Source organism: Nestor notabilis, unplaced genomic scaffold, assembly GCF_000696875.1.
Source record: "Nestor notabilis isolate BGI_N333 unplaced genomic scaffold, ASM69687v1 scaffold26444, whole genome shotgun sequence".
Lineage (NCBI taxonomy): Eukaryota > Metazoa > Chordata > Aves > Psittaciformes > Psittacidae > Nestor > Nestor notabilis.
This window is the reverse complement of record NW_009926391.1, coordinates 7,090-17,608: the sequence shown is the minus strand read 5'-3', so window position 1 is coordinate 17,608 and position 10,519 is coordinate 7,090. Positions and strand designations below refer to the sequence as shown.

General features: G+C 43.5%; 1 protein-coding gene across 1 annotated transcript in view; it reads left to right on the top strand.

Annotated features, from left to right (window-relative positions):
* Positions 1 to 768: 768 nt before the first annotated feature.
* Positions 769 to 10,519, top strand: part of HEATR6 (HEAT repeat containing 6) — a gene marked incomplete at its 5' end in the record, with an annotated part of 13,749 nt that continues 3,998 nt past the window's right edge. Inside the window, 14 exons of the mRNA XM_010013513.1 lie at positions 769 to 876; positions 1,197 to 1,337; positions 2,313 to 2,428; positions 3,137 to 3,251; positions 3,503 to 3,604; positions 4,023 to 4,160; positions 4,957 to 5,246; positions 5,629 to 5,806; positions 6,097 to 6,303; positions 6,843 to 6,942; positions 7,177 to 7,535; positions 7,863 to 7,985; positions 8,543 to 8,629; positions 9,550 to 9,684. Of these exons, the coding sequence (XP_010011815.1) occupies positions 769 to 876; positions 1,197 to 1,337; positions 2,313 to 2,428; positions 3,137 to 3,251; positions 3,503 to 3,604; positions 4,023 to 4,160; positions 4,957 to 5,246; positions 5,629 to 5,806; positions 6,097 to 6,303; positions 6,843 to 6,942; positions 7,177 to 7,535; positions 7,863 to 7,985; positions 8,543 to 8,629; positions 9,550 to 9,684 (2,199 nt within the window). The remainder of the gene's footprint in view (positions 877 to 1,196; positions 1,338 to 2,312; positions 2,429 to 3,136; positions 3,252 to 3,502; positions 3,605 to 4,022; positions 4,161 to 4,956; positions 5,247 to 5,628; positions 5,807 to 6,096; positions 6,304 to 6,842; positions 6,943 to 7,176; positions 7,536 to 7,862; positions 7,986 to 8,542; positions 8,630 to 9,549; positions 9,685 to 10,519) is intronic.

The window sequence follows — 10,519 nt, the reverse complement described above, 5'->3', positions numbered from 1 at the left end:
GCCCGGGCGGGAGCGGGGCCGGGGCCGGGATGGGCCATCGCGGGGTTCTCCTGCGCCTCTCCCGCTGTCACCCCTACCCAGGACCATGTCCCCCCTCTGCCTTCACCCGCCCCGGTTCCCTTGCCCGCCGCTTGTGAGCTCTGCTGCCGGCATGGGCAGGAGCGCGGGTGGAGATGCCCAGGAGCGGGCAATGCATGGGTGTATAGGCAAGAGGAGTAAGTAATTTCCATAGTCTGCTATTTAAACAACTAAAAACGTCAAGTTTAAAGTAAGCCCTTCAAAGGTGAGTACTGTAGTTACACGGTATTGACACTGCTTTTTTGGAACACGCTGTGCTTCATTGTTACTCTATAAGCACTGATTTACCCGGTTTTCTTCATTTTATTTCCAGACTAGGGTTACTTTGCACTTTGGAATTGATTTTCTTGGACAATGCTCTCCCCCTGCCCCCTTCTGTGCCTTGATCTAACTCTATATATTTCTTTTGCCATTATTACTAGCTTTGATTTAACTCTAGTGTTTAAGTGGTGGTGTTTGAGCAGCACTCCTGCAATATGAATTCTGTGTCAGCATCCCCCTTCACAGCGATGAAGGTGTGTGGGTAAAGGAGGGGAAGGGAACCTCATTAGCTGGAGTTTCATTCATTTCGTTATCCCTGCATGTCGATGTTGGTGGTACCCACACACAGATCTGGTTGTGCGATCGAAGTCTCAGCTGATGATGTGGCTTTGTAGTCTCTAAGTAATAAACTGAGGCTTTCTTTTGCAGGATGTTTGTGCTCTGCTTGTCCAAGCCTGTCAGCTGGTTCACCTTGATGAGGAACATCTTGTCAGCAAAGTTTGTCAGCTTATCCATCACTTACTGAACAGGTTTCAGGTATGGAAAGTTTGGCCTTGTCTCTCCTTTCTCTGTGTGCTGCCTCCCTGATCCCTCACTAAGCCAAGGAGACCTCATGTCTTCTTTCATTGTTCTTCTTGTAAAACCAGCTCTGTCAAACATGATGCACCATCAGAAATACTCCACGTTATAGGACACTTGTGTTCCTTTATCCATTTCCTAAGTGTTGGCTGATGCTGTGATGCTGTGTAGTTTTAACAGCCACATCACCCAAGCCTGTAACCAATATATCTGAGTATATTAACTCCAGCAGTACATGATGTTGTTTTCTTGACCATGGTCTTTTTCTGTTACGACAGGTGCTGGTTGATGAACAGAACTTGAATTTCCTCCTCTCCTACTGCATCTCTGCTCTTAAACAGTGCAGCTCTTGGACACATGTGGAAATTGTGCAAGCCTTGGCAGCTCTTGTCTACAATAATGGACCTAAATGTCAGAAAGTGAGTTCACAAGCTAAGAGAAAGTATCTGCAAAAATATGTGCACCCTTTTGCCATTTCTCCTTTTGTTTCTTTTTTCCTTAAAAGAGAGAATAAAAAACTATCGTGTTCTCCAATTGTCTTATCTTCATGTTCAGATCAGATATAATTTAATTAGTGACTGATATTTACGGAAATGTTGAATTTAGCCATGTCTACTCATAATAAGGATATAACAAGATTCTTCCCGTGCCAAATACCTCTATACCTGCAGGCTTCAGCTGTAGGGACCACCTCTTACCTGGCTTGAGCCAAAGGCAGGCTATTAAAGAAGGGCACCAGGCTTAGTCTTCAATCTATCCACCCTGATATGCCTGTGTACCAGGCAGGAAGAACATGGGGAGCTTCAAATTGCACGTTAATCAGCAGGCTCCATTGAGGAGCCTGAAATTTATCCAGTAACCGGATCAGTGGGCTCAAAGCCGTTTCGAAGTGGAGCTTATCAGGTATCAGTCCTGAGGTCTGCATGAAGCTCCTTGTTGCTGCAGTGTGACTGCTGGTGTTTGGTATGTTGGATCCTCCTGCTGTCGCCAGCTCTTGGCAGCGTGCAGAGCAGTTTCTGCTGCTGGGCTGAAGCATGGGGAGGTGATGGTAGCAGTTTTGGAGCTGCCAGCTTGCGTGGGTTTGTAGCCTATATAACTGCAGCAATTTGGTACAGCAGTTGTTACTAACTTAGCTTTGTGTCTGGGAAGAAAGCATAAACTGGGATTCAGCCTCAACCATGCTCACACTCAGTAATTTTCAGTACAAAATAAGAAAACTTTGGAAGTTAATATTCTCGTGTCATTTTTTCATAAACATAATCTGTCTGTGGAATCTGCAACTGCAGCTGACACATCTTTTTTTGTAGCATGGATATGTTTAGCTACCAAACAGAAGAAGCAGGAAGCTGAGGGAAGAGCACTGATTCCTAATGGCTTTTGGTGGTTCGTTTTAGCATCTCCCGGATTTGCTGGGCAAGACTGGGCTCTTGGTGCAGTTCAGTGATGCTGCTCAGCCCGACGTGGAACTCCGGAGGGCAGCAGTACGCAGCATGGCAAACCTGTGTCTCAGGTGTGTGCAAGCCTTCCAGATGGGGGAGTGGGTGCCTCAGGAGATGTACATCTGACAGCAAAGACGGTGGGTCTGCTCTGGGCTGGGAACAGCAAATTTAGGACTAGTAAGGGGTATATGCATGAATTTGAGATGTAAAACTTCAGCGCTCCAAGGTATTATCTCTGGGTAAAATGGTAAACTCTGTCTTCCAGAAATAATGATACAGAGATTAGTTTAGTGAAGAAGATGTGTAGTTCTGTCTGGTCCCTGCAATGATTCTCTGGGTTAATTTTGCATAAGAAATGGCCAGTTACAAGCTTTTATAGTGATTGTCAGTTATTCTTTTGCAGTTCATCCATTTTTCCATTCCACATGTAAATATGCTGATGCCACAGTCATTCTAAGCCCTTTTCAAGGCTGATTTTTGCCTAAAAAGCATTTATAAGCATGAGAGCTTGTTAAGCTGTGCTTGGAGAGTCATTGTAATCAAGGAGGCCATGGAAGCAGCGTAGGTGTAAGGCACACTGTGACTGTACTAGCTCTTTGTGCAGAAGGTTTCCTTCTGTTCTTTACAGTGGTAGAGCTGATCCCTTTCAAAGAGCCACCATCCATCTGAGGCTGTGCTCTTCAGCCTAGCAGAGGGCTTGGGTCTGACTCTGTGTAACTTTATAAAGCTGTGGGACAGATCATAAGCCAACCATTTGTGTCCTCCTGCTCTGATCTCAGTGTGCCTGAACAGCCATACTTGGATGAGTCCTACAGAAGTGTCTGTTTTCAGACTTTTCTAAGTGTTCTGCAGTCTTCAAAAACCTCTGATGTGGATGACATCACTTTTTGCATGGTGAGTGTAATTGTCTAGAAGACTCTAATTAGGAGATTGTGCTGCTGGAATGTTGGAATTTGGAATATGTGACATTTGGAATGTTGTCAACTGAGGTTTTGCTTAAATAGTCTATTTTTTTAATAAACATAAGTAGCTGTCCCAGTAATTATGTTGAGTTGAACCATAATTGCCCAGAAAGTCACTTGAAAGACGTGAACCTTCAGTGTTTTGGGAAGGAAAAGTAAGTAATTCTGTGTGTTGGTTTTCAGTTACTGCAAAATGCACTGAAAGGTATCCAGTCGCTTCTCAATGGTGGGAAGATGAAACTTATGCGAACTGACCAAATTGGATCTCTTCTTGCAGTATTAAAGGTAAGTACTTCAATCCACCTTGAGACAGAGTCAGCCTCTGGAAGGTGCATGTTCCAGGTGCTTGTTAAATGAGAAACAATAGAAGACAAGAAAGAGGGAGCAAAGAAGCCTGAGCATGGTGGGAATACGTAGTGTGGGATATAAAGAAGATGACACTGAGTTTCTCTTACAGCTTCTTAACTGCACTTCCCAGAAAACAATGTGAGAGAAAGGTGGGAGGCTCATGTTTTTGGACCCACTTATTGTCTTCCTAGATACAGTTGAATTTCAGATGTTGCAATGCTGTTACATAGCACAGGGAGTCCTGGGGGAAGGATATCAAGCCCAACTGAAAATTGATGAACACCTGAGTAAATACAGAATAAATCTTGGTGTATCACAAAGGGAAAGCATGCTAATGTTTTTCTTTCTATTCTAGAAATGTATGTTTCATGGACTGCCAGGACTGAGCATAGAAATGCCAGCAGCCTTGTACCCGGTTCCCCTACCTCAGTATGATAAAAGGTTGCCTGCCAAACAGGAACAGTCAGAACCAGCCACCTTTAAGCAGACAGGGGTAAGCTGGAATGTTCATTGTGCATGTGTTTGTGCAGTTACATGTTACCTGACTGACATTAGTGGCTCTTTGTGTTCTGAGCATCTGACACATTTCACATTCTTTGATTTAAAGGTATTGATCATAACCCTCTGCGCTGAGTAAAATTGCTTTGTAAACTCAGATGAGGAGAACAAATGGCTCTGAGGAGATTGCTTTTCCTGAGCTGAGCTGTGTGCATCAGTTACTCATCTATAGCCAAGAATTCTTGGCCTGCAGACTGGGATTGGTGTGTGCAGACAAGGCAAAGCTTTCTCTTTTATAAGTTACATTTTCTCTCTAACACTTGCACAATCGTTTGACTCTTTCCTAGGGGAGTCAAGTTCATCTAGAGACTGATTTCCTCCCCCCAACCCATTTGTTCTGCTTAATCCTTCTACAGGTTATTTTTTAACCCTGTGAACATTTTGGATTACCAATTATCTGAAAGACATTAGAGAAAATAAAAGCGTATAGTCATGTTGACTTGTTTCTTTTTACATGTTGCATACCCACTGTATATCTAAAAAGAACTACAGCAACGTTTACCATTCCCCTTCTTTAATCACTTTTGTAAGAAATATGATTTTGAACTAAAAGGTTTCTTGGAAATCTTTCACGTTACTGATGAAGAGGCCAACACTTAAATTTTGAGGCTATTCAGATATTAACTGCTTACTTACATTAAGGTGTTACTATACTGATGTTACTGCTGCTGATGATAAGCAGAGTTTGCAAACTTTCAGATACTAAAGAAGTATTTTTTGTCTTAAAACAGAATCGAAGAAAAAAGTCCAAAGGGAAACAAAAGAAGGGAGAGTCTGGGGAGGAAGGAAGAGATTTGGGTGATGCAGGAAATGAATCAGTCCTTGGAGCAGACATGATGAAATTGCACTTGGGGAACGTGCAGAAGAGTCCTGCTTCGGATCCTCGGAGTCGTGCATCAGATGTTGCAAACGTGCCTGCTGGGAAGGATCACTTCTCTTCACATTACCCTAGTTGGAAAAGAATCAGCAGCAGTGAGTCAGAATATTCCGATGCTGAAGGTGGAATACAGAGCAAAGTGAGGTGATTGTTGTTCATGTAAACATAAAGCACAGCAGAGCATGCTGCTGTTCATAACAATTTCAACCCAAGTGTCATGTTAAAACATACCTTCTGTCCCTGCAGACCTGGCACAGATTTTACATGTGTGCATCCTCCCACACTTGCAGCAGGATCCTAGTGCTTTGGTCTTAAAGCTGTTGAGGAAATCAACAGCTTTGATTTATGTGATGATACGAGAAGATAGGAAAGCAGTAATTTGTCTTGGTTTGAATGTAAATTTGTTCTTTCTCATCCTCTTCCTGGTCAAAAGAATTTCTTCTCACAGCTAGCCACTAGTGCAAGTGAGAGGGTAAGTCTGTTACTCTTTGCTGCTATTTCATGAATCTTTTTGTTTGTTTTTAAGATCTTATCAAGCCAATGTTCGTCAGGGGGCTCTGGCCTGTTTCCTCTCTGCTATAAAATCAATGGAAAAGAGAGTTCTTTATGGCTACTGGTCAGCATTTGTTCCTGATGCTCCTGGTATCGGCAGCCCCCAGTCAGTGTCCTTGATGACTATTGCTTTAAAGGACCCCTCTCCAAAGGTGAGGCAGCTCTAGGTAGAAAAAGCATTGTATTTTTGCCATATTAATATTGAGTTGTCTTCTCTGGCCTTCAGTAAGTACTTTGGCTACTGCATCCTGTGTTGCTTGGTCACTGTGCCATAAGAACTAAAGAGGATGTACTGGTTAAGGAAATGAAGGATTGGTTATATTGTGAGATAAAAATAGTTGAATTTTTTCTTGTCTGAGAAAGAGACTTTGATGAATTTTAACAATCTCCATCAGCTCGAAGGAGGTGTTAAAAGCGGGTAATAAATGTTTTATCATTTCAGACCCGTGCCTGTGCTCTTCAAGTCCTCTCAGCCATCCTGGAAGGCTCTAAGCAGTTCCTTTCTGTTGCTGAAGATGTTAATGATCACAAGAGAGCTTTTACTCCCTTCTCTGTAACTATTGCTTCTAGCATCCGGGAGCTGCACCGCTGTCTGCTGCTCGCCCTGGTGGCAGAATCCTCCTCTCAAACACTGACACAAATAGTCAAGGTAACTGTACTGTTAATGTTTCAAATGCTGCCCAAGAGATGATAGTGGTCTCTGGATCAAGTCTTGAAGAAAGATTGCACAGGAATTATTGTAGCTGTTGAGATCTAAGGTGGTGGTGGGAAATACTCTGTTGTCATCTCACTTCATTGACTGAATCTTCCTACAGAATCCTTGGGTTCTTTTCCGCACAGTTCCCTTGTTCCTGCATTTCTTTTGTGTAATCTTTTTGGAGCTGAATGAACCCATGAAATGATTCTGAAGACTCACATTGGCTTTAAAACTGGAAATTGGCAAAAAAAGCTTTCCATGGGCTACTGAAATTCCTTAGTCTTTATGCCAGGTCACAATAGTTAAATACTTGTTCTTAGGAGCCAGGTTTGTAACCAGCTTTCAAACAGCAGATGATTGCATTTGTTTTCAGGTGCCCTCAGATAATTAGCTGTCAAAATGACTTAAATTGCAAATGTAAAACCAAATGTGTTGGAGGCCAGGCTGACATCATACCCACTGCTCCATGTATGTTCCTTTGTGTGTTTCAGTGCCTTGCAAATTTGGTTTCAAATGCCCCATACAGCCGTTTAAAACCTGGGTTGCTGACGAGAGTTTGGAACCAGATAAAGCCCTACATTTGTCATAAAGGTTTGTATTCTGTTTGGCTGGAGCCTCTTTGTGTATGGGATATCTTAATTCAGCATTGGTTGTTATGAAATAGTTGTGGATTTCTCTCTTCCCCTGTGCTTCATAAATCCATAAATATGTATACTGCTATTGAATCATGATCTCTTTTGTCTGGAAACTGCTGAAGGATGCTGATGTGTCACAGAGATGCTAATGGAGTGGCTTTTTCTTCCCCTGCCCTGTTCTTTCTTGCAGATGTTAATGTCCGAGTTTCTAGTCTCACATTGTTAGGGGCTGTAGTATCTATCCAAGTACCTTTACCAGAGGTGCAGTTACTTTTGCAGCAGCCAAGTTCTTCAGGGCTAACTAATAGTGGTAGCACAACCCCTCACCGTTCTAATTCCTCTGAGCAGTGGAGAAAAGCACTCCCCTCAGAAGGGGAGCCTCCGGATAATCCAGCAGGATGCACATCTCCAGAACCATGCTGGCTGCTCCGTCTCTGCGTTTCCATCATCGTTCTGCCCAGAGAGGATTCCTGTTCTGACAGTGATGCGAACTTCCCATCGTTTTCCAGTGTGTATGAACCATGTCCCCTTCGACTGGAAGCCTTACAGGTGGGGAGATCCTGAATGTGTGGCTCTTACAGGCACTCTGGTTTAGGTTTTTAGCTACAGGAGACCTCATTTATAGTAAATAATTCATTGTGTTGTTACCTGATAGTGCTTTTGTGGCTCTTTTTTGAACATGATAATGAACAGGGAGGTTTTGAATTAACTCTAGTATTCTAGAAGTTGTACTGCAAGGAGTATCTGTTACATCAGAGTTTAGTATGTGGTCCCAGTGTTGATTAGCACATGAACATCCTCTCTGTGTGTCTTTGGGGTATTTTGGTTTAATAGAAGGAAAAAACATTGAATGGATTTTCTTTTGTTTGTGTTTAGGTGTTGGCTCTTCTTGTGAAAGGTCATTTCCCTATGGCTCAGAGCTATTTCCTAGAGCTTGGAGAAGTGGCTTGCAGGTGCATGGAAGAAATGGATCCATCCATTCAGCTTCACGGAGCCAAAGTAAGAGCGTGAGGAAACTTCAACGTTGCTTTACCAAGTCAATTTTATCTGTTAGTGTGCTTTGCAAATGCAGATGAATAGTGATGGATATCCAGAGCATGTGTGTGTCCTGTAGCACACTATTAAGAGCTGCAGCTCTCTGGGAAATGCTGTACCCCAACACTGACTTATGCACATTCTGCTTCCAGTCTTAGCAGAATGTTGTTGCTCTGCTGAGTCACCAGGAAGCTTGGGAGGTGCAAGGGCTATAACACTGGCCTTTCCTGATTTAGCATCAGCTGGTGCAGGAGCTGTAGTCTGTCACCCGAAGGACAGCTCAGAGAGATTTCCTCTTTGTGTGGTAATTTGTTCTGCTGTCCTAGTTGGAGTCTTAGAGGAAAAGTCTTTCTTACATCAATTTCTTCACTAGCAGGGACAGAATAGAGTCCAAAACAATACTGAATCTTTCATTTTTGTTCCATGGGTAGGTAATTATAGTCCTAGATAAAGGTTGCTGTAGCTCTGTGGAACTTGAGGCATCCCTGATGAAGACCTAGGTGCTTTTTGTTTCCTTGCAGCTCCTGGAGGAGCTGGGCACGGGTGTACTGCAGCAGTACAAACCCGATTCAGCCGTCGCCCCTGATCAGAGAGTACCGGTCAGCGTGGTAAGTGTGTGGGCTCCCTCTGAGATTCCACTTCACTGAGCTTCCTTTCTTGGGTGCTCTGCAAAGTCACTGGCACGGATAAATCAATTGCAGGAAAGCAGAAAGGGACTCGGTGCCCTCTGGCTTTGCAGATGCTGATATGTAGAATTTCTGTAGACTTCCTTCATTGTTCTGGTTTTGTCTGTAGGCAGGTGTGGGGTGTTTTTGTATTACATGATGTTAACGCTGCCTCTCTGCCTCTCCTCATCCCTCTTCCTGCCTCATCTGAGTCAGAAAGCTGGAAGGACAGAGTTTTGGTGAATTTGCATTGTTACAAGAGCCAGCCTATGTGTTCTGGCTGCTCACAGGTGCAGAAGAACCACAATACCTGTGATTTCAGGAAAAGCCATTGTTTGGGGTTAGTTGTTGGACAAGTTTGTGGAAGCTGAGGAACTGGCTTCTAGAAGTAATGTAGGCCTGTTTAAGTCTTGCTTCTGTGAACAGAAGCCAAGTTTAAAAGCTTCCTTGGCCTATGCTAAGTATCGAGCTGGTCACCAGTGACCCTACAAGATAGGAAACGTGCAGTGGCACCAGGTTCCTGTTACTTGATGTGCTTATAAATTGTTGGGCAAATGAAAATACCCAGCTGTGTGGATTCAAGAATGGGATTGCAATTCTACCTAATGCAAGCTAATCCAAGTGTATATGGCCTTGAGAAGGAAACAAAGAGAACTCAGTGAATAAGTACTTGATAGCAGTACTAAAATGTTTCTGAATGCTAAGTATTTTAGGCTTGCAAAGACTTGCAGTCACTTCCATGTGTGATTATGCTACTTGCTGCAAGTATGTCTTAAAGATGATCATAGGAAAAGATAGTCTATTATAGAACTTGGGCATAATTACTGAGTTTGAATAGATAAACCTGGCTGCTTTTTCTGTAGGTTGTAACTTTCTGGACTATGATGCTAAATGGCCCTTTGCCTGGCACTCTTCAGAACTCCCCCCATGCAACTCTTCAGACAAGTGCCTGTGATGCCCTGTCCTCTATCTTGCCTGAAGCTTTCAGCAGACTGCAGGTAAGAGCACTCCTTTAAGGTGGCATTTTTAAACCCACGGAGGTTTTGATCTTGTCTACCAAGTGTAAAGCCTTTTAAAACTTTCAAGGAGAGGGTAGAGAAACCTTCCAGATTTTTTGTAAACATTCTGAACAGATTGTGACCATTGAAGACTGGAAAAGGCAATGTTGGGAGTTATTAATCTGCCAAAACAATAAAGCTGTGGGTCACAAAAGCTGTTTGGCCCTGCCATGAATACTTGGCCTTGGCAATGATGCAGGGGAGATGGAGGGCAAGAATTTTATCGCTTGAGGGAGGGGTGAAGGGTTGTTATTTTGCTGGTTAAGTCTTTGAAGACACAGCTGAGGCAACAGCCATGGGCTGGTGGTGGTCACCAGTTCACATGCATGGCTTTTCCCTTGGCTGGCTTGTAAAACACTGAACTGTGGTGACTGCCCTGGCAGAAGCAAGCAGACGTGTTGGCCTTGCTCTCCTTTTGCAACATAAAATATGCTTTTAAACATGAAAGCCTTGGCAGTGTATCACCACTGCATTGTGCCTCTCCTTTTATGTCACTGTGCCCTTCTTGATGGGAGTACTCTGCCAGATCTCATTTGCCCAGGAATTGCTAGTACAGCAGTATCTCTGGAATTCTCCGTCCGGTTTCTCCAAGTACAGCATGTACTTTATCACCCTGTACTTTGATCCCATACACTCTCTTGTCCCTGTTGGCCATGTGGGGTCAAGTCAGTGCCCACTCTGACCCTTTGCTCTGATGAAACAAGGATCTTTGTCATGGATTGGTAAGCTGACAATCTGTCCGGGATGAACTTAAACTGCCTGGCTGTCCTTGTTA